The sequence below is a fragment of the Marmota flaviventris genome, chromosome 4 (genome assembly GCF_047511675.1).
Source record: "Marmota flaviventris isolate mMarFla1 chromosome 4, mMarFla1.hap1, whole genome shotgun sequence".
NCBI classification, from domain to species: Eukaryota; Metazoa; Chordata; class Mammalia; order Rodentia; family Sciuridae; genus Marmota; species Marmota flaviventris.
Genome location: NC_092501.1, coordinates 59,266,052 through 59,291,482, shown reverse-complemented (window position 1 = coordinate 59,291,482; position 25,431 = coordinate 59,266,052). Strand labels below are relative to the sequence as shown.

Genomic DNA, 25,431 nt, shown 5'->3' with positions numbered 1-25,431 from the left:
TTTTTAAAAATTGTTTTTAAGGATAATTTCCTAAGAGTAGAATTAATAAATCAAAGAGTATGAACTTCTTTGCGATTCTTACAACATACTTTCCAAAAAATTGTCTTTAATCCACAATAAATGAATACATATACTCATCCATTACAATATTTACCAGCCCTAGATTTTAGCATTAGAAAAGTTAATACTTTATTATACATAATCTGATATCTTAAAGTGTTTTACCTTTCAAAGAAGTAATAATCCTGAATGTGTCACACTGCCATTTCAATTTCATCTTTTACCCAAGTATTTAGAAAATACCTATATAACTAATAATTCTAATTCTGGAAACTCAGATATTGATATATAAAAGCTGTTAAAATGAACTTACTTCAAAGTTCATTTGTAATTTGGAATGTGGCATGTCTTCACATCTTAGTAAAATGTGGTTAAGGCCATGAACTAAATCCATTTTGTCAACATAATAGCCAATATTAGGGCAATTTGGTTCTTAAGGGTAATGAATTCTTTTCAAACGTTTGAGAGAGTTTCTTTCAGAACAGATAGTAACTAAAAGGCATTGTTAGTAGAAAAAAAATCTAAAAGAAATAAATTAATGAAGGTTTACATAATTATAATCAAAATTCCTGATCAAAATTCCTGTTCAGGGGCTGGGGATGTGGCTCAAGCGGTAGCACGCTCACCCGGCATGCGTGCGGCCCGGGTTTGATCCTCAGTACCACATACCAATAAAGATGTTGTGTCCGCCGAGAACTGAAAAATAGATATTAAAAAAATTCTCTCTCTCTCTCTCTAAAAAAAAAAAAAAATTCCTGTTCAAACCAGAATTACAGAAGGAAAATCTGTACCAGGAAGAAACTGAATTTCCTAAAACTTACCTCAGAAATTCAGGCAAATTATCAGAAATTAGGAAATTTAGTTGACTTATTTGGTCAGCTTCTTCCTTTCATATCTTTAAAGAACTTAGTTGGGTAATTCTACACTTCCCTACTTGGACAATTTAAAAATCAAATTCGTACTTTATTAGAATGAGGGCATTATAAGCTTTTTAGTATTTATTTTTGTCTATATTGCCATGTTTAAAAGTGGTAATTCACTGTTTTACCAAAACTGGCTGATTCTATTTGCCTCTCCTTTGATTTCAGCTTAAATTACTAGCCAGGAAACCTACTATAATTCTCAGTGGAGTTCTTTTTCACTAGCTAGGTTGCAGTCAATCATTTTAAATTAAGTATGTATTCAATAAGATAGTGAGGCACTGGTGCTACATTGCGAGAAACCATACAAAGATGAGTAAGACATGATTCCTGTCCTCAAAGAACTTACAATCTAGTAGAGGAAGACAGACATGCAAACAATTAGATAAAATACAAAGCAGAATGTGCTGGTTGTTAAAACAGGTACAAACAAGTTCTACAGGAGTACAGATTGGTGAGATTAATTCTGGTTGGGGTGATCTGGAAGGCTGGGCCAGCAGAAAAGTAGGAGAAAACTTTGCCCCTTAGAAAATGCAGTAGTATTACAGCCCAGCTGGGTTAGGGTCAAAGCCCCACTCCCCACAGAAGGTTTTCCTAAAGGAGATGGAGCCAGGGCCCTAACCCAGTTAGGTAGGTAATTCGTTGATTTCAATTATGATTGCCAACACTTTCTCTTTCTCTGGTGCAGATAAGTGTGCTTTCACAAGTATTTTACTTTAACAACAATATATTAAGTAACTTACACAGAAATGTAAGTTACCTCAGCCTACATTGTTAGAATGACCTCAGGTGGTACCCTGACCATACAGGACCAAGCAAAAAAAGTGAGCACTTCAGTTTGTTTTATGAGGTGCTCCAATAAATGTCTGGCTACTAATATCTTAGACAAAGAGACAATTCCAGAGAAGTAATCTGAGTATTATACTATCTGTACTTTGTTGAAGATGTAATTACTTTTAAATTTTAAAAATAAACTAATGAGACAACAGCATTTTTTTCCTGTCATAATTTTTTAAAAAACCAGCAGGTACACTGCCAGTTTCCACTCATTTCCAGGAATAAGAGGTAGACAAGATAACATAACCAATATGTAATATTTAACAGGTACCACACGAGGAGTGAAACTAGAAAGAGGATAATAAATACAAACATATGTTAAAGTACAAAAAAACATAAAGCAAGTAGTATCATGTGTACAAAATTAGAAACATTAAATCTGTAGAAAATTAAAGACAAAGTATTAGTTTCTACTCTTTCATCCTGTTGCCACTTCATGGATAGTTCCCTCAAATTTCTTTAATTTGTAGATATGGCATTTCACTGTGCTACAAAAATTTTAAAAATCTGAATTTCATAACTACTATTTATAGACATCCTAAAGAAACCTTATTTTAGTGAACAGAAAGGGAAACAATAGAATTTTAGTCATATGTACTATAAAAAGATAAATCTGCAAAATTCTTATGAAATTTAACTGATTATTCTCTTAAGTGTTACAAACATTCCCATTTCACTTGTTCATTCTGTTAAGTTTTACAATGTTTTGAAAGGAAGAAGGAGAGGGAGGGAGGGAGGAAAAAAGAAAGGGAAGGAGTGGAAGGAAGGCAGGCAGGCAACAGAAAGGCAGGAAGGAAGGCAGTCACATCCTATCTGAATTAATGAAGATATTCCATTACAGACTTATTTTACAAATAAACTTACAATTTAAAAGGACTTGCTATCCAACAATTAGCTGAGCAAACTACAAAACATGATGAAAGGGTTATAAAATTGGTAATAATTTAAAGAAAACTTATAACAAATATAAGAAACACAAAACCCTAATAAGTACTAAAAATAATCACAAAAATACAAGTTTCTAATAAACATGACAAAATTCATCTTATAAGAGGAATGCAAATTAAAACAATAAAATAGTATTTTAAAATATCCAATTAGCAGAAAAAGAAAAGATAACATTCAATGTTAAATCCTTGAGATGTATAATTGCTTCTACTCTTACGTTTGTTTGGGTTTTAAAACAACATGGCCTGAAAATTATTAATGCTTGCAAGGGTGTGGTGTAATGCCTCCACTGACTCGGGGCAATGGCAGTCAGTATAAATCGTCAACAATCAGTGGTAAGATTCTTAATTAAGGTTTTTGTGGTTTTCGAGTTCATACTCTTTAACCATTAATTCTACTACTATGAATCTAAATTTTATGATATAGACAAAGATTTACATACAGTGGGCATTTATCACAGTGAAATATAATCCCTTGCAAACTGGAAACAACTACAATGCCAACATTAGGAAAAAGGGTCATTACAAGATTAAATATTATGCAGCCATTAAAAATTACAAAAAAACATAAAGTACTCATGAGGAGAATCATACAAAATGAAACACTGAGGTAAAACAAAGTAGATTCTACTATTTTAATATGGTCTCAACTTAAAACCATGCTTAAAAGAAAGCAGATATTTTGTGTCCTATTACTTTGCCAAATTCATTTATTAGTTCTAACAAGACTTCTTGTGGAATCTACATAGAAGATCACAGAATCTACAAACATAATTTCACTTCTTTTCCAATGTTAATGTCTTTATCCTTCCTGTCTCATTTTCTGAGTAGGACTTCCAACATTATATGATGGCAAAAGAAAGCATTTCTATCTTTTTCCTGATCTTAGAGAATCTCATTCTTTCACCAGTTACTCTGATGGTAACTAAGTAACAAGATATGAATGCCACACACAAAAATCAGTTTCATTTCCATATGCTAATCTTGAACCATTCAAAAAATGAAATGAACAAAAATTTTACTTAAAATAGCATTGAAAAGAATAAATTATGTGGAATTAATCAGAGGTGAAAGACTTATACATTGAAAACTACAAAACACTGAAGAATCAAATAGAAGAAAACACAAATAAAAGACATCCCATTTTCAAGTATTACAAGACTTAATGTTGATGTTTACTACTCCAAATCATTTATAGATTCAATGTAATTCCTATCAAAATTTAAAGACATTTTCTGGAGAAATAGAAAAATCACTCTAAAAGTTCATATGGAATCTCAAGGAACACTAGAGAGGGAAAACAAACCTGAAAGAAACAAATTTTGGAGGAAAAACACACCATCATTTCACAATTTACTACAAAACAACAGTAGTAAAAACAGTGTGGTACTGGCACAAGAACAATCACACAGACACACGCAACAGACCCCAGAGCCCAGAAATAAACCATATAATATAAACAAATGATTTTTGACTAGAGTGCTAAGACTATTCAATAGAGGCAAGGGCAGTCTTTTCAACAAATGGAACTGATAAAAATGAATATCCACATGTTAAAAAAAAAACTTGGATCTTTATATCACATATGAAAACTATCTCAAATATAACACCCAAACATGTAGCTGACAACTATAATACTTTGGGAAGAAAATATAAGGAAAATCTTCATGAAATTGGAGTTAGCAATTGTCTGATCTGTTGTTGTCTTTACAATGACAAGGATATGGGCAACAAGAACAACAAAAAGAACATGGACCTCATCACTTATGGTAAGGAATTAGGAATATACAAAGAACCCTTTAAACTCAACAACAACAACAACAAAAACCATTCAAATTTTGCCAATTAAAAAATGGGCATATGACTGAAATATAAACCTTATTCCAAAGAAGATATACAATGGCCAATAGGCACAGGAAAAGATGCTCAGTATCACATTCATTAGAGAAATGTAAATCAAAACTACAATGAGATACTATTTCCCAGCCACTAAGATGGCTAATGCCAACAGAGCAGGGAGGGACCAGAAAATAAGTATTAAAAAACCTTGTACACTGCTGGTAGGAATGTAAAATGGTACAGCCACTATGGTATGAGTGCTTCAAATAATTAGAGAATTACCATATGACCCAGCAATTCCATTTCTGGGTATATTCACAAGCATTCATGTTCACAAAATTAAAAACTTTTGTCCATCAAAAGACACTATCAACAGAATTAAAAGGCAACTAGCAAAATGAGAAAAAATATTTGCAAATCACACATATGATAAGGAATAAATATTAAGACTATATTATTTACAATAGCCAAGAAGTAGAAGTACCCCAAGTATCTGTCTACAGATTTTAAAAATGTGGTATAAACATACAATGGAATAGTATTCTGCCTTAGAAACGAAGTCAATTCTGACACATGCTACAAAATGGATGAACCTTGAAGATACTACTATTCTAAGTGAAATATGTCAGTAAAGGACAATACTATATAATTCTGCTTATAAGGTACTTAGCAGAGCTAAATTCATAGGGACAAAGAGTAGAATGGTAGTATACACGGCCAAAGGTTGGTGGAAAACCGCTTGTTAATGAGTAGAATTTCGGTTTTACATGATGGAAAAAGTTCTGTGAATAACGACTGTGATGACTGGACAACAAGAATGTACTTAGTGCCACTGAACTATACACTTAAAGATGGTTAATATGGCAAATTTTATGTTTAATATACTTTACCACACTTGTTTTAATTCTATGGTAGAAGTAAAAAAAGAAGTAAAAGGAATATATTATCAAAGAATTAAAATGCATGTCTCTTGGTGATGGAATTACAATGATTTTCTACTTCAAACCAACTCAGTAATTTTCAAGCGTACACTTCTTGCATAAGAGAAAGTAAGCTAAGTTTTTTAAAAGTTGGGTAATTGTTTAAGTAGTCTTAGTGTTGAGGTTAAAAATTTAAGTAAAAAAAATGTCCTAAAGTTATGAAAAAATTATTTAAAAATATTTCCTAGTAGAAACCTATAAAATCAGTAATTTATTAATATAAGACAGAATTTTACCTCACTCTATTGGGTGGTGGTGGTGTATGGTGGGGTTGAACTCGGGGCACTCGACTACTGAGTCACATCCTCAGCCATAATTTTTTTGTATTTTATTTAGAGGCAGGGTTTCACTGAGTTGCTTAGCACCTCATTTTTGCTGAAGCTGGCTTTGAACTTGTGATCCTCCTGCCTCAGCTTCCCAAGCCACTGGGATTAAGTATGTACCACCACACCCGGCTTTAAGAAAGGGTGAAAAATTTTTTAAAGTTTTTTTATTCATTAACCATAATATTGAGCTATACATTTTTGTATTATATATTACTTCCTACTTTTGAGACTTTATATATAAAATTTACACATATAATTAGAAATTTTAAACAATTTTGAATTAAACTCTGGAAAATCAAAAACCATGCTAGTCAGGGTTAAATTTTTTTTACTATTAACAACGTTTATTAAACAAATATTTTGTAAAAACTTACTATGAATTAATTATCTTCTTTCTTTTGTTTTTCAAAGTTTTCTATGAACTATAGCTTCTGAATATCATTTTTAAATCTTTTAAAACTAAATTTCCTTTTAAAACTGCCATTGATTCAACTCATTAATTCCATTCCTCCTTCTGTTATCTTTTATTTATTATCTTCTATTACCTTTTAGCTTTTATTTGTTTTCAGCAGTTCTGGAAATCAAAGTGAGATTCACACAGGCTACACAAGCACTCTATCATGGAGCTATATCCCTAGTCCTTAAATCAGTTTCTCTTCAGACTTTTTTTAAAAAAAATTATGCATATTAAGTTACTATTCTATACATAGAAAAGAATTAAATGGTGAACTAAGATAGAAAATTCACACATATTTGATTATTAGCAAATAGAAACTGTCCTATGTGAGCAAACTACATTCTTAAAAATTCAGGGTAGGTGCTGGCGAGGATGCGGGGAAAAGGGTACACTTGTACATTGCTGGTGGGACTGCAAATTGGTGCGGCCAATTTGGAAAGCAGTATGGAGATTCCTGGGAAAGCTGGGAATGGAACCACCATTTAACCCAGCTATTGCCCTTCTTGGACTATTCCCTGAAGACCTTAAAAGAGCGTACTATAGGGATACTGCTACATCGATGTTCATAGCAGCACAATTCACAATAGCTAGACTGTGGAACCAACTTAGATGCCCTTCAATAGATGAATGGATTTAAAAAATGTGGCATTTATACACAATGGAGTATTACTCAGAACGAAAAAATGACAAAATCATGGAATTTGCAGGGAAATGGATGGCATTAGAGCAGATTATGCTAAGTGAAGCTAGCCAATCCCTAAAAAACAAATGCCAAATGTCTTCTTTGATATAAGGAGAGCAACTAAAAACAGAGCAGGGAGGAAGAGCATGAGAAAAAGATTAACATTAAACAGGGACGAGAGGTGGGAGGGAAAGGGAGAGAGAAGGGAAACCGCATGGAAATGGAAGGAGACCCTCATTGTTATACAAAATTACATATAAGAGGATGTGAGGGGAAAGGGAAAAAAAATCAAGGGAGAGAAATGAATTACAGTAGATGGGGTAGAGAGAGAAGATGGGAGGGGAGGGGAGGAGGGATAGTAGAGGATAGGAAAGATAGCAGAATATAACAGTCACTAGTATGGCAATATGTAAAAACATGGATGTGTAACCGATGTGATTCTGCAATCTGTATACGGGGTAAAAATGGGATTTCATAACCCACTTGAATCAAATGTATGAAATATGATATGTCAAGAGTTTTGTAATGTTTTGAACAACCAATAAAATAAAAAAATTCAGGGTAGGGGTATAGCTTGGTGGTAGGATATTTGCCTAGCCTGCAGGAGGCCCTATGTGGAATTCCCAGCACTGTAAAGTAGAAAGTACCTACCCTGTCACATTAGTTATACCAAATATTTGAAATGTTTCAGTGGCATTTAAAATATTTCTTTCATATTGATAAAAAAGATTATTTTATTAAGAAAATACTGCAATTCATTCATTACCTGCTATACATTCTGCCAAATTCGGAGGACAAAGGTTAAAGAGATTCAGCTCTTAACAGAATAATCGGTTTCATATATTTCTTTCATACTGAAGAATTCATTAAAAATCTACTATATTTTCTTAAATGGACCATTTCCTAATATAAAGTAATTTTACCTATTACCTGAACACATAATTACACATTCAACATCTACTGCCTATAATGATTCACTGATTAACAAACCAAGAAAAATCATGTGCTATGGAAGGTGTTAGCATCCTCCATCTTTCACTTATAAACTTTCACTCAGCTAATTTGTTCCATTGCATACAAAACAGTTAACTTTCTCTCAGCAGCCTTTAATCTGATTTATGTTTCCACCAAATTGGATAGAATAAATTTGTTATGTTTTGGATCTGGAACATCACCCAAAGGCTCATCTTTTGAAGGCTTGGTCCCCAGTGGAACAATGTTCAGAGGTGGAGGCTCTCTTGCATTCACAGTTGATGGCATTATGAGGAGGCAATAGAAATTATAGGAGGTAGAGCCTAATTAGACAAAGTAAGTCACTACAGGCATTCCTGGAAGCGTATTTCTTGTTCCCAACCTCTTCCTATTTCCCTCCTGTTATTTACTAGATATGTCATGAAGTGAGCAGCTTTCCTTCACCATATCCTGCTGTCGTGATGTTTCTTCTCCTTAGAGCCAGCTGACTATGGACTGCAATCTTTGAAACCATGAGCTAAAATAAATCTTTCCTCCTTTAAGTTGATTTTCATCAGGTATTTTGTCACAGCAATGGAAAGGTAACACAAAACTATTTGTGGATAAAATATGCAGAAAGAGCCCTAACGAGGAGAAACAGTTATTTTAACAAATCAAATCATTTTGAAATTTCTACCAGATATTGCAGAGTCTTCAGTAATATTAATCTGTAATCAGACAGATAAACCTAAACTGATATTCAAATCTTGTTCATTTAAAACAAATAATTGAAAATGCTTACTGAAATAGGAATAGATCTTACCAATGCAGGCCACTGAATCTGTTTGCTCTTTGATCCCTGAGTCTGGCTAGGGTCGTTCCTTTTGGCCCAAATTAAGTGGTATTCCACCAAGAAAGTTGAAAAATCTTCATAAACTTTAACCCACTCTCGTTTATCCCATTCAAGATCATCAAATTCCACATATACCTATGGGAAAGAAAAAAATTCATAAGCAACAGAAAGCATAATATTTCAAAACACAAGCCATATCTTTTCCATAATGGAAAAGATATTAACACATTCATTATTTAGATTAACATTTCTCTTAAAAATTTTTTAACCCAAACCCCCTATGTATTTCTAACAAGAAGATAAACCAATAAACCATTGTTTATTAAGTAGAACAATTTACAAACTATTGATCAGCACAGATTGGTCCATGTTTCCTAAACATACAATAAAGAATTCTATATCCTGATGGTTTTAGAAGTAGAGGTTGGAAAACATTTTAAAAAGTAAATAGGGGCTGGGGGTGTAGATCAGCAATAGAACATGTGCTTATCACGTGCAACACCCTGGGCTCAATCCCCAACACCAAAAATAAATAAATAAATAGTAAATATCTTAGGTTATGTAAACCATATAGTCTCTATCTATTTACTATTTACTTCTATCTCTGAAGTGCTAATGTAGCCACACAAAACACATAAGCAGAACTTGGTTTTGTACTAATAAAACATACAAAAGGCAGGTAGTAGTACAAGGATAGTAGTACATATGAAAATTAATCAACATAATAAATCACATTAAAAAATAAAGGAAAGAAAAAACATGATCTTTAATAATGCAGAAAAAGCATTTGGAAAAATTCAACATTCTTTCATGACAAAATACACAATTAACTAGGAATAGAAGAAAAGATATTACCCCAATGTTTAAAAAGTCACATTTGAAAAACCCACAGTTAACACCATTCTCAATGGTCAAAGACTAAAAGATATTCCTCTAAGAAAAAAAGTCAAAGATGTTATAAATTTGGAAAATCAAAGTTGACTCTTACACTATTAACTCAATTATTATTCAGTCATTTAGCCCCTCTTTCTACTTTTATCAGTCATTCCCTCAAATTGTCTCTTCATGGAGATGTCTTCCATATTTGATTATGAGTTATGGTGGCGGTAGTTCTGATCTTCCTTATATTTTTATCCTAATTCTTCCACCTATCTTCTCTTTACATCCTAAGTATTTGCATTTTCCCTTATATCCTTGCCGTTCTTCTGGCCCACCTCAGATGTTCCAATGTTTTTTACACCCCCTACTACAACTGAAATGTGTCTTCAAATTCTTACAAGAGGTATTTTTCTTGTTACTTATATTATTTTTGTCAGACCACATATACAATTACATTTCACAAAATCATAATGGAATCGAATAATTGCTATTACCTGTGTAGCCTTGATAAGGTCATAACACAATACATTATTCACATATTTGTACTGATGGAAGAGTAAACAAACCTACTGCATTGCCAGTTATATAAAAGCATAACATACAATTATGTAAAGTATGTAATACTTAATATATCAAGATAATAAAAGATTACATTACTGGCATATGAAATTAGTATGCTATATATTTTTATTAAAGTGCAGTCTACTTATGAAAAAAATAATATTTACAGTACGTCATGTTACACCACTAGTTGCCTTGTCTACTCCACGTTTACTGCATCTTTTGATTTCATCAAGAGGCCAAAATGTGCCAGGTGCAGTGGTGCATGCCTGTAATCTCAGCAGCATAGGAGACTGAGACAGGAGTATCTAGAGTTCAAAGGTGGCCTCAGCAAAAGTGAGGTGCAAAGCAACTCGGTGAGACCCTGTCTCTAACACACAAAAATAGGGCTGAGGATGTAGTTCAGGAGTCAAGTGCCCTTGAGTTCAATCTCTGGTACCCCACCCCCAAAAAAGAGGCCAAAAATGAGTAACCAATTAGTGCCATCTAGATTTTGTAAGTACTCCATGAGTTCCAACAACAATGAAATCACCAACAATGCACTGTATCTCCATCGTCAAGCAATACATTAATACACAATATCTTTATATATACAACTCAATGAAAAGTAGTTATTCTTCTAGGTATTTATAGAGCCTGGTAGTACAGTTTTGCAAACATAAAGTTTTATTTTATATTAATTAATTAATTTAGTGCTGTGTATTGAACTCAGGGTGCTTTGCCACTGAGCTACTTCCCCAGTCCTTTTTATTTTGAGACAGGGTCTTGCTAATTTTCTTAGGGCTCCCTAAGTTGCTGAGGCTGGCCTTGAACTTGCAATCCTGCTCTAACCTCCCAAGTAGTGTGTACCATCATGCCTAACTACATGGCAGGAAACTCTTAAAAGCTACATTTGTGTACTGGAGATGTAGCTCAGCAGTAGAGTACTTACCAAAAATGGACAGGCCCTGGGTTTTGTACCCAGCATTGCGGTGGGGGGAAAGAAGTTTGACTTGATGATGTTTGTGCTACTGCCCAATAGGAAGCTAGTTAGATATAAGATATACTTATCTGTTAGAAAAGAGGAATACACTATCAAGGAGTTAACATCTGTCCAAATTATCCATACCAAATCAGAAAAGGAATCCAAGTCAAGGAAGAATTTAATAAAATTTAATAAAACCCATTCTTAGGGACTTTGCTGAGGTCAATCCGATGTTACACAAGATTTCAAGATTCTTAATATATAATTCCTAATTGTGGTATAAGGGCTCTTGGAAACCCCAGAAAACTAGAACAGAGATAACTCTTGGGAAAACCCTAATATTAACTTTGTTCTCCCCACATGGATAATGATATAGTTTTGTTGACAGAATATTTCAGTCAAGAACCTAGACAGCCAAGAATTAGTAACATTTCCTTATTTTGAAAGATATATCAATGTAAATTCTTCCAAATATAAAGTCCTAGATACAAACTTAGTATTCACAATGAAGTAAGCTTCCAAATATATGGTGATTTAAATAACCTGCTAGGGACCTTATAGACAAAAGGAAACAAATATTGTTTCTTCTCCCTTGCTGACTAACCAACTCACCTTTAGATTGAGATTATCAAGAACACACTAGCAGGCTGGGGTTGTGGCTCAGTGGTAGAGCACGCGTGAGACCCTGGGTTCGATACTCAGCACCACATAAAATAAATAAATAAATGAAATAAAAGTACTGTGTCCAACTACAACTAAAAAAATATTAAAACACACACACACACACACACACACACACACCAGGACTGGGGCTATAGTACAAAGGCAGAGCTGAATTCATTAGTGAGGCACTGGGTTCAATCCTTTGCACCACATGAAAACAAACAAATAAAGGCATGTTGTCCATCTACAACTACAAATAAACAAACAAACACCAGCCTGTTACTGTTTCATCAGATCTATGAAACTCCTGGGATCTTATTACTTAGAGCAAAAACAACATACAGGGTATATCATCATGATGCATGTGCTAGCTACTCTTGACTTTGAACCAATCTATCTCCTACACTCAAGTCCTATGTCCCATATAGAAGGATGAAAAGGACCAAGTATGGACACATGAGCAAAAAGTAAATTGTATTACAGAACAGTAACATTGACCTGGGGGACAGGGTGGTATTCACCACTTAGATAGTAAGTGCAATGAAGTCTGTTCTTGTCTGGGAAAAGTTACCACTTCATCTCTCACAGCTGACTGCTCACTGTACATACAATTCTGAAAGATGGCTCAGATAAAGAGCAGTCAGTATCTTGCATTCTTGGCATATACATTAAGAATGTGAAGGGATACTCAGTGGCCATGGTAGACTACCTATACCAACACATATTAAGATTTTGCATCTGATCTAACTGAATGAGTATCTAATCTAGACCTACAGTGTATGGGTATGTATGCCGGATGGGTGTTGGAGGATACAGTTTCTTTCCATCAATCTCCAAACCTATATAAAAGCCATTTCAAACTGCATATATTAGACCAAACATTATGGACATTAAGGAACTCAGAAAATAGGTGTGTGTGTGTGTGTGTGTGCACGCGCGCGTGCATGGATATGGAACTGACAGCCATGAGTATTGATGTGATTACCATATGAATGAAAATATTGTGAGAAAAAGACAAGAAAAAATAATTTATTTCACTGAATATGGTGGTGCACAGCTGTCATCAATCCCAGCTACTTGGGAGGCATAGAAGAAGGATCTCAAGTTCTGGCCAACCTGGGCAATTTATTTTATTTTTTTAAAGAGAGAGGGAGAGAGAGAGAGAGAGAGAGAATTTTAATATTTATTTTCTAGTTATTGGCGGACACAACATCTTTCTTTGTATGTGGTGCTGAGGATCGAACCCGGGCCGCACGCACGCCAGGCGAGCGCGCTACCGCTTAAGCCACATCCTCAGCCCCAAATTTTTAATATTTATTTTTTAGTTTTCGGTGGACACAACATCTTTGTTTGTATGTTGTGCTGAGGATCGAACCCAGGCCGCACGCATGCCAGGCGAGCGCGCTACCGCTTGAGCCACATCCCCAGCCCTAAACCTGGGCAATTTAAAAAGCAAGATACTTTCTCAAAAATAAATAAAAATTAAAACATAAAACAAAATAAAAAAGGCTGGGATGTAGTTCAATGGTAGAATGTTCCTGAGTTCAATTCTCAATATTGTGCAAGAAAAAAAACAATTAGTGAATATGTTTAAATATGATTTAACCCAAGATATTACAACAATGAATTCTAAGAACTGTTTTCTAGATAATTAAAAGATTGTCATATCAACAAAAGGTGAAAGATGGAGAAAGGAGCCAATATGGCAGACATTGGTTACATGAGGCTATTGAGTATTTGAAATGTGTCTAGTCTGAATTGAGGTGTGTTATGTGTTAAATAGACATGAGATTCCAAAGAATTACTAGGATAAAGAAAATGAACATGAAATATCTTATTAATGATTATTTTCTTTGCAAATTATGTTGGTAATCCATAGGGTTAAATGAAAATACATTAAAATTAATGTCTATTTGTTTAAACAAAAGAAGTGAAGGAGAATAAGGTAACATTTTGTATCTTGACTGTAGTACTATATATCCATATATATATAATATATATACACACACACACACATATATGTTGTCTTTTTTGTGTGTTGTCAAAATTCATATAACTATAAAACAAAATAGGGCAAACTGTACCATATATAAATTATATCTCAACAAACATGACTTTAAAAAGAAATCTAGTTCATGAAGTGTTTTAACGGTATTGGGCACATACTAACCACCTGACAAATAATGGCTACTATTATGATTCATTAAAACAACCAGCATCAGACTGTTTCATAGTGGGGTAGGGAGGGGGGACATGGGAGGAATAGACAAACTCTAGATAGAGCAAAGGGGTGAGAGAAGAAGGGAGGGGGGCATAGGGTTAGAAATGATGGTGGAATGAGATGGACATCATTATCCAAAGTACATGTATGAAGACACAAATTGTGTGAATATACTCTGTATACAACTGAGATATGAAAAATTGTGCTTTATATGTGTGATATGAATTGTAATGCATTCCGGTGTCATATATACCAAATCAGAATTAAAAAAAAAAAGATTGTCACATTCCTCTTTTTTAATACATGTATCCTATAACCAATGTCAATATGTATAAAATCTCAAGTTTTGTAGATGTGTTAAAGCAGGTACTAAAAAAAGAGCTGTCATACAACAATGTGCATGTAGAAAGAAATATAAGAAACAGTCATACAATAGTTTCTGCTATTTTGTCCATCCAAATTAACCTGACCCTTGGACCCTTCAAACCTGAGTACTGCCTATATGGTGAATGTTTCCTTTTCTTACCCATGTCTGGATTGTTTCTAAGTGGTTACCTGGTTAAGAGACTTTTATTCAATGTATGTGTATCAAAATAAGATTATTATACATAAAGAATTACCTTAGCTTAAGTTACAATTCCAAATCTGCCAATATTTTGAGAACAATAAATCACAATCTAATATAGGAAAGAATGTGACTATTTCATGTTTACTTAAAAATACTAGTTGTACAAAAATCTAAAATACTCATTGAAAAAATATTTCATGTTATTACCATGCAACATATTTTAAGTTAAAATTAATCAATAATTATCACATAAATTTGGTGGTAAGTAATTTTTTTTAATTGTTGTTGGACCTTTGTTTTATTCAGTTAAGTGCTCTACCACTAGGCCACAACCCAAGCCCTCGATGCCTTTATTTTTCTAGAACTGATTTTTTTTTTTTTTTTTTTTAAAAAGACCTGTGTGGAAGCCAAGATAAATGATTTTGTAGAAATGGAATTAGAATGGTAGTTTTTAGAGGTTGGGAACACGATAGTGAGGAAATGGATATCAGGGTAACTGATATATAGGAGAAATGGGTGTTGGTAATTCTATAGCACAATCTGGTGACTATAGTCCACATCCATTTATGGTACATTTAATAAAGTAGAAGAAAGAAGTTCAAGGTTTCCCAACACAAATATGATAAATGTTTGAGAAGATGGAAATTCCAATAGTATTGATTTCGTCATTATACATTAGATATATGTATCAAATTATCACACTGTACCCCCAATTTATGTACAATTATGTCAATTAAAAACTACAACCAAAGAGAATGGGGGGGGGGGGAATCACAGAATTACCATAGTTTGCAAGAAGGGTTAAAAAATAAGTTACATTTTCTTAGTGAATACTGATTTTGAGCATTCTGAATAGTTGACCATGCCTTCTTCAGTAGTTTAAGGGGAAAAAAAATTATATGTGTGTGTGTGTGTAAATAAATAAATAATTTAAATGATGCCAATCTTTTTCTTCTCTAAAAACAGTTTTAGGAAGAAAATTTTATTAACCTTTAGTAAACTCGAGAGAATTACATCAATCTTTACAAGTACCTAGAAAGTGTAAAGAGAAGGGGCAGGCTTACACAGTGTGAATGCTATACTTGACATTATGTTCTGACTTTTACAAACAATTACACAGTAGTCTTCATCTATCAGGTCTCTTAGAATTCTTAACTGTTAGGTGAAAGCTAAGACTTCAGAATAAAACAAGAGGTCTTTGAATCATACTATAACTGTCACACAATCAAACACTAAGGTTAAAAACCCTCAACCCCACCAACATGTGACAAGTGGCCTAAAAAACCACAGCAGCAGACACTCTATAAATCAACACACAGGGCATGTGATAAATGAATGAATACACTGAAGAAAGATGCATTTGGACTCCTGTGACTTAAAGGTAGAAGACCACACACTTAAAATAGCCTTAATATTTTCATTGAGACGCAGAATATAAGACACAAAGACAAACCACATAAATAGCTATCTCATTCTAGACACAAAGACGCCAAAAACATATGCTGTTTTCTGAAAAGATAGCCACTTCAACAAACAGTGCTGGGAAAACTGAAATCCATGTGTAGCAAAATGAAATTAAGCCCCTCTCTCTCACCCTGCACAAAAATCAACTGGAAGTGGATAAAGGACTGAGGCATTTGAGCAGAGAGCCTGTGCCTAATAGAAGAAAAATGAACCCAAACCTCCACCATGTCAGCTTAGGAACTGACCTCCTTAACAAGACTCCTAAAGCACAAGAAGTAAAATCAAAAATCAATAAATAGGATGAATTCAAACTAAAAAGCTTCTTCACAGGGAATGTGAAGAGAGCCTAACAGAATGGGAGAAAATCTTTACCACACACTTCAGATACAGCATTAATCTCCAGGATATAAAGAACTCAAAAATAACACCAAAAAAACCCACAAATAACCCAATAGATAAACGTGATAAGGAACCAAAAACACACTTCACAGAAGAAGGAATACATCCGACCAACAAATATATGAAAAAATGTTCAACATCTCTTGCAATTAGAAAAATGAAATTAAAAACTACACTGAGATTCCATCTCACTGAAGTCAGAATGGAAATTATCAAGAATACAAGCAAAAATAAATGTTGGTAAGGATGTGGAGAAAAAGGTACACTCATACACTGCTGGTGGGATTGCAAATTTGTGCAACCACTCTGGAAAGCAGTATGGAGATTTCTCAGAAAACTTGGAATGGGACACCATTTGACCCACTCCTCGGTTTATACCAAAAGGACTTCAAATCAACATATTACAGTAAATGTCTACAGCAGCTCAATTTACAATATCTAAACTATAGAACCAACCTAGGTGCCCTTCAACAGATGAATGGATAAAGATGTGGTATATATATATACACAATGGAATATAACTCGGGCTTAAAGAAGAATGAAATTATGGCATTTTTAGGCAAATGGATGGAGCTGGAGAATACCATGCTAAGTCACAAAAGATAATCCAATCCCAAAAAACCAAAGGCCAAATGTTTTATCTGAAATGTGCATGCTAATTCACAATGAGGGGTGGGGGGGTGGGGTGGCTAGGGAAGAACAGAACAGAAGGGAGGGGGTATAGGGGTAGGAAGAATGATAGAATGAATTACACATTATTCTCCTATGTGCATGTATGATTACATGACTGGTGAAATTCTAACTCATGTAATGAAGAATAAGAAGTTATATTCCATTTATGAATGATGTGTCAAAATGCAGTATTTGTTCTAATTAGTCATGTATAACTAATTAGAACAAATTGAAAAGATTTTCCACATTGACTCTACAAGTTAGATAAGGCTGTAAAATAAGAAAAGGGTCACATAATGATTATAAAAAGGCAAAAAAAGAAAAACAAGAAAGAAAAAGACCAAGTTTGCTTTCTATATCAGTATTGCTTACTTCTATGAATTATTTACCCAATTAATCTCTTAATAGGACTACATGGTGAATAAAATGTATCAAGGACTGCAAAACATTTGACACTGACGTTTCAATTATTTTCTTCACATTTAATGAAAAATAATTATATTTCTGCTGAGTTATCTAAGTTTCTTATATTATAAACTCATATATCTTACTATGACTTGTAGATAAATTATATATCATATTTAATGTAATATCATTGATGATAATGATGATTGTCATAGTTTGCTCAGGCTGTAATAACATACCATAGATTGGGTGGTTTAGTCAACAAACTTATTTTCACATAATTCTGGAGGCTGAGTGCAAGATCAGAGTGTAAGCATGGTTGGTTTCTGGTGTGGGGCAAGGAGGGAGTAAGAATTTTTCTTCTTAGGGCACTGATAACATTAGGGTCCCATCCTCACCCTTGTGACTTCATCTAATTTTCATGTCTTTCCCAAAGGTTGCATCTTCAGAAACCAATGCATTGGGGGTTAAGGCTTCAACACATGAATTTTGGTGGGTGTGAGGAAGACACAAATATTCAATTCTAATAATGACAACGACAGCAGCAGTTTGAGTGTTTTGTCAGGCATGGTGGTCCAGACCTGCGGTCCCATCTACTTGGGAGACTAAAGAAGGTGAACTGCTTGCTACTTGGGAGACTAAAGAAGGTGAACTGCTTGAGCCCAGTGTAGGTAATTTAGAAATGAAGCCCAGTGAGACAACAACAAGAACAAGAAGAAGAATGAGGGGGAGGGGGAGCGGGAGGGAGAGGAAGAATTTGTTTACAAAGTGTTGGGAAATGTTCTATAGAAGAGAAAACTAAGGCATTATTGGTAGCATCACTGAACAAACTAAAAAAAATGGCTAAAGAGAAAGAAAACCATCAATCAGTTTAGATTTCTTCCTCTCCCTCCCCTACAGAATGAACCCAGTGCCTCAGGCATGTTTGGAAAGTTCATAAATTCTCTTCAATGTTTCATTGAATACCAATACTTGAAAAGATATTTAAATACTTGCATAGGGATCTTTAGGATTCTAATTACACACACACACACACACACAATATCTGTTAACTGACTTTAACCAATTGTTTTCATAATTGTGGCAAACATACTGTAGTAACTTTTTCAAATAAACTATATGTTGTGGTTATAGAAATAATAATATACAGTTTTTTCTCTGAAATATTCTTATAACTTCCTTTCATGCAATCATGCACAATGCTTGCAATGTTTGAAAAACAGAATGCCTATCCAGGGTCAACCATAATGCTAGGCACAGAATAACAACACAACCAATCAAGTACCAAATACATATTTTTTTAATATTTATTTTTTAGTTGTATTTAGACACAGTACCTTTATTTTAGTGTGGTGCTGAGGATGGAACCCAGGGCCTCACACATGCTAGGAGAGCACTATACCGCTGAGCCACAACCCCAGCCCCCCAAATATAATTTTTAATATTCAAAAATGTTCAAAGTGTTTGTGTGTGAATATAGACATTCAACAATGACAAGCTTATGTAACTCACAATTTAATAAAAATACATGCAAAGTATTATTTATTTTAATAACAAAGAAGAGAAAAATAAAAAATCTAGCCTAGAAAATTAGGAAAATCTACATGAAGAAAATAACATTTGAACAGAATTTGAAGAAATAAACAGAATTTCACAGATGGAGACAGGAAATTCTTCAAGTGAAAGGGAATAATGTGCTTAAAGGCATGAAAGCTAAGCAGAGACAATATTTCAACTTAACTATACAAGGTTCAAATGATATGAAATAAGGGGAATGAAAAAGGAATTCACAGAAAAGAGCTTGTATTCCATGGAGCCTGCCATTCAGTGTTGGAAGGTGCCAGGCACACCTTTAGTGTAGCAACCCGCCTGCAGGCCCCTGATCCTCCCAGGCAGGTCCGTGCACAGTCATGGGGTTTTAAGACGTCTATTGGTGTGTAATCCTTAAATAAAGCATGAGAGTTCTGCAAGCCCAGCTAGGGGCAGTGCCCCTACACAGAGATTCTATGCTAACCTGAAGACTAAAAGCTTAAGGTTTTGGAATCTACTCCACTGGACACTGTTGGGAAGCTTAGATTCCTGCTGTTGCATCCTCAGGCTGTCATGACAAGTGGACAGCAACGCTTTCTCCCTGGTTGCTATGGATTTTGCTGACACAAAGGATGGCCTTTGATGTTGGACAGTTCCTATGAATGTAACATCTTGCCTGTATTAAACTGAGCAGCTACGAAGCACAAAAACCTGACTAGAATTTTGGGGACCCTAACATTAAGTAGACAGTATTTGCTTATGTTTTGTCTTATACAAGCACATGATTTTATCAGAAAAATTTCAATAAAATATTTTAAAGCGAGAGAGGGAGAGAGAGAGAGAGAATATAAAAGCATGAGAAACCTGAGAATTTATAAGCCAGTGTGGTGCTATCCAGCTACTTGGAAGACTAGGGCAGGAAGACTGTGTGAGCCCTAAAGTTCAAGATCAGCCTGGGCCACATAGTGAGATCCCATGTCTCAAACACACACACACACACTACACCCCAGAGTAAAAGAAACAGATGAAAATAAATCAGAAGTATAAGAGAGAAGGCATAATATTAAGAGGATATCATTACAAAGAAAGTGATGTAAAAAGGCAAGTTAGCATCTTCAAGGGCTGCAGAAAAATTAGTAAATTCACTGGATGGACAACTGAGATGCCATAAATTACTGCAAGGTAAAAATCAGTGTTGAGGATATATTAACAAGAATTAACACATTCACCTATTCCCCTATACTAGCAGGATTTCAAAATATTATGATACATTAGGGTAAAAAAAGGTGTAAAGAAAATATTTTAATAAAAAACTGGAACTCCCCAGCACCACCAATCCTTCCTGCTCTCTCAAACAATAATGACAACAACAAACTAGGACCTTCTTTTTACAGTACAGAAGCAGAGAATATATTATGTTCTTGTGTATCTATGTAGTCTTTCATTAACTGAGCACCAGAAGACATTGTAACAGTATTAATTAATCAGATAATGGGAACAACTCAAAATCACCAGAGATATTACTATTTATAGATCTGGAGTCCCAGAATTAAGTAACTTCAGAGCTTGCCACCGATGAACTTTATTTCTTTGACATTTCAGATGCAAAACCAAGTGTTTCTGTCCCTTATTTTCTTATTACTACAAATTAATTCTGGTTTCACTTTTTTTTTGGCACTTTTAATTTCCTCAATTTATCTTCTGCAATAGAGTCTTTAGACACTGAGCACAGAAATAGTTCTGCTGTATTAATATAAAGTAATAATACTTAATATTGCAAATTCTCAATTAGTGTTCTTTCTTTGTAATATTTATAAATACCCAGCAGTGAGTATTGACAGTGATAATGAATTAGTGAAAATGAAACATACTTGCTTCTTGATCTAACTTATACATATACATGCTAATAAAACATTTAATTTTTGAGATAGAGAAAAATATTACCTACAATGAAGAAAACTAATTACTAGAATAAAATATCTTTCTAAAAGGCAGAAACAAATATATTTAAGGGATAATTATGTTAATGATATACTATTTATAATATTTACACACATAATAATTTAGTACCCCTATCTATCTGAAATACAATAAATTCTCTAAGACAAATGACAAATTAACTATTTCAAGTCACGTTCTGTCATCTTCAGAGTTTAATAGCTCTAATATACAGGTGATGATAATAAGAAACAACTATACCATCTGGTTTTCAAGCTCAAAAGCAGGTAACAAAAGAAAAACAGGAAGGGTGCCTCTGAGGATGTGCTTCCATAGCAGTCTAAGAACTACAAAAAATTTCACAATGATTTTAGAAAGTCTTTTTAGGTATTATAAGTCAATAAAAATGAATATTCTTTTTAACTGAAAAATACATAAGAGATTTAAAAAACTCTAACATACTTTCATAGCATCATGTAGTTCATCTTTGCAGCATTTATCACAAATGAAATCTATTTATGTATATTTAATGTCTGTCTCTCCTACTGGTCTGTGATATTTATTGAACGACAGATGAGGAAAAAGTGTACATTTCTACCCAAAACCTAAGATGATGAAGAAATTTATTTTGGAAGACCCTCATTGATATGGCTACTGCATATGACATATTCCATAACAGTAATTACTGCTCAAAATGTTTTACATATATATATATACTTCATTAGACAAATGTAAGCAACAATCCAATTAGGTAGATACTATTATCTCTATTCTACAGATTAGGAAACTGAAGCTCAGAGAAGTAAAGTAACTTACTAGGCACCACTGCTCTTAGACCCAAGGAACCAAAGAAGTAAGAGCTCCTATTTTAATCACATTTCCTCCCCATTGGGTGAAGTCTCTTTGGCCTTCGGAACATGCTAAACTCCAGAGACCAAGAATTGAAAAAATATGGCCCCTGTAAATAAAATATGGGAACATAGCTACACATGTTCATTTACATGTATTTTGTTTGCTTTTCCACTATGCCAGCAAATTTGACTAGAGTAAAAAGAGTTGAGAAGTTGTAAACACATGGTTTATGAATCCTAAAATATTTACTATCTGGCCCTTTATAAGCATAAATTTACCTACTCATCTACACCATGTTTCAGTACTAACACTTTGAAATCCACAAGTAAATTAACCTAAACTCCATTCTAGGGACTCCATAGGTATCTTCTAAGCTATCCTCCCCAAGAGGACCACATCACCAGTATATTCTCTACAAAACCTGAGGTACATCCAAAGGTAGAGAAGGGTAGGAGGCAGAATGTGAATGTACATCCTGGATGTCAACATGCATGAATGTGAGGTTCTTCGAAAGATAAAAGGAAGAAAGGATAGGGTAAACACAAGAGGGTGTCTCTAGAGTCTCCATTTGTATTATTGTTGCCCTAGGGGGCTCACAAATGTTAATGTCTTAGAGCCATGATCTGAATTGGGACTACATGACTTCAGAGTCCATACTCAAAACCACTTTGCTGCATGCACCCTAAAAGTTGAGTTGGCACTTGAAAGGGAAAATTATTATGAGGAAAAACTCAGCCATCTAGAGTAATATTTAAACACATTTAATATTCTACATATCTATTTTGTTAAATTAGATTCCTCAGCATAATACATTAACATATTCTTTGTTCTTTTTATCCTTTTTATGGTTGTTTTGGTTGTATGCAGTTTACCCTAAGTAATAAGCAATTTATTGTTGTTCTAAAATCTAAAGGTCATTCTAAATCATTTTTAGATCAGGTGACTATGTTATTTATTGGTTCATTATCATATTTCAGGGTGTTAACAAAGTGACTTAGCTATTGTGTATGTATGTACGCTCTATGTCATTGTGGTTTTGACCTGTTCTTTCAAATTCCCCAAAAGAATGGCCAATTAATTCAATGACTTATTTCTACTGAATAAAGCTCCTGTGTCAGACTATTTAATAAACCACTGGTAAGCTTTATGGATTAGCTATGTTTGTATTGAGTATGCATTTAGTAAACTATGCCATAAGTGGGAAAATCTAACAATTTAATTATACTAATGTTGAAAATCCAATTTCACATCAGAACTAGAAATCCTGGAGAGTAACAGACTCTAAGCCTCAAGTTAACTCTGCCTGAATGGCATATGCTTAAGGAATTCTTATGGGGTAACCATTAATATTTAGAACTCCTTAAGTCAGGGGATGTGATTAACCAAGAGGAATATACAGGAATTTATCTGAGTTGGACACCTTCTAGATTTTTGGAAACCATAATATTAAAACACTACACTTCACACTTTGAAAATGCAGGTTAGTCTAAGAACCTAATCATCATTTATAATAACTGGAGACCTGACACTGACTGACTTTAAGATTTGCAATGGTTTGTTATTTATCTATTTTGGCAATGGTTGTTTAGATACGACACCAAAAGGATCATCGATAATTTTTTTTAAAAAAGACTAGATATCATTTAAGATAAAAACTTCTGCGCTTTGAAATACACCAAATGAGACCGAAGACAAGTCACAGACTAAGAAAATCTTTGTAAATCATACATCCAATAAAGAACTTGTATCCAAAATATACAGTAAATTGCCCCCCCCCCCCAAAAAAAAAAACCCAACAACAATAGCTTTTGACAAAGTTATTCAAAAATTGACAAAAGATGGGGTTGGGGACATAGGTCAGTGGTAAAGTACTCATCTAGCATGCATGAAGTCCTTGGGTTTGATCCATAGCAATGCAAAGGGGAAAAAATTGGCAAAAGATCTGAGCAGATGTCTCACTAAAGAAAATACATAAATGGGAAATAAGAATACAAAATAATGTTTGATATCAATTGTCATGAGGAAATTTTGTGTTGAAATGACAATAAGGTACCACTACACATCTTTAAAATGACAAAAACAAACAAAAATCTGACAATACCAAAATACTAATTTGAAGCAGTAAAACTCATTAACTGCAGGAGTAAAGGAAAAGGATGCACTTTAAAAACAATCTGGCAGTTTCTAACTAAATATACTCTTTCCACATAATAAAGCCATCAAATTCACAACTACCCAAATCTGCACATTAATATTTATAACAGCTTTATTCATAGTTGCCAAAACAGAAGAAACTAAGTTGTCTTTTAATACATTAAAAAGATAAAGACACTGTAATACAATACATTTATATAATGAAATATTATTTACCAAGAAAAATAAATAGGATTTCAAGCCATGAAAAGAAATAGAAAAACTTAAATGCATTTACTAAATAAAAGAAGTCACAGCCTAACATATTTACATTTTCTGGTTCATTAAGGAACTAATACAACAATCTTTAATGCAGTGGATGCAAAGGACAAAATCTGCTAAGTTTCAATGAATTAATAATAAAAAATATCTATAGACACACTATCCTTGATGGGATGAGAGAAAAATAAATATAAATTTGTTGACATTTGTAAAACCAAAATATTCAGGGGGCCCAAAGAGAGTAACAAATCACTTGAAGGGGGGGCAGTGTTGGGTATCAAACCTAAGCCTCACATGAGATAGGCAAGTTCTACCATTTGGCTATATGGTAATATATACTGGGGAATCCTAGCCTTCACATTTTAAACACATCATCCTGTATACAGGACACCCATAACACTTTAGAAGACATCTATAAAATTGATTAATTTAAGTTTTTATAGGTATCCTACATATAGGATGATGGGACATAACAGGTCAATACAGTTCCAAATGAATGGATTTTTTTAGCTCTATTAGGTAGCAGGCCTAAAGCCAGAACAATGGAAGTAAGCAAAGATGTTGCATATTTTGATCCTTAAAAAAAAACCAAAAAAAAAAAAAAAAAAACAAAACCCAGGTTATCTTCTTTATATTTACAATAAACACAACTATTTATTTTTAAAAAATGTTAAAGATAATTTGGAAGCTCAGGAAATTTGGTTTGGGCCTCAACTAAAACTCAAAAGAATGAGGCCCAAGGAAGTCTAAATGATCTCCGGCAACCTATGTACCAAGGATCCATGGTCATACTTTTTCATGAGTGAGATAGCTAATAATAAATTTGCAATGACCCCCACTTTGGTCATTCACATAATATTTGAATACATACATATCATCAGTGAAGTATATGATAGGGATGAGACATAATGGGTCATCCTCCAATGCCTAAAGTAATTCTTTTACTTAAAATGCTCAACAAAGATGGCAGGATCTGATTTTTCATTTAAAAGAAAGACTCAGAATCTCATTTTTTCCCCCTGAATATTTTAAATAAGTATTTTAAAAT

At 33.8% G+C, this 25,431-nt stretch overlaps 1 protein-coding gene across 3 annotated transcripts in view; it reads right to left on the bottom strand.

Annotated features, from left to right (window-relative positions):
• Jmjd1c (jumonji domain containing 1C) overlaps window positions 1-25,431 on the bottom strand; it is a 231,227-nt gene that overhangs the window by 154,563 nt on the left and 51,233 nt on the right. For all 3 annotated transcript variants that reach the window (XM_071611234.1, XM_071611232.1, XM_071611233.1), the window contains one exon: window positions 8,823-8,987. In XM_071611234.1, the coding sequence (XP_071467335.1) occupies window positions 8,823-8,987 (165 nt within the window). The remainder of the gene's footprint in view (window positions 1-8,822; window positions 8,988-25,431) is intronic.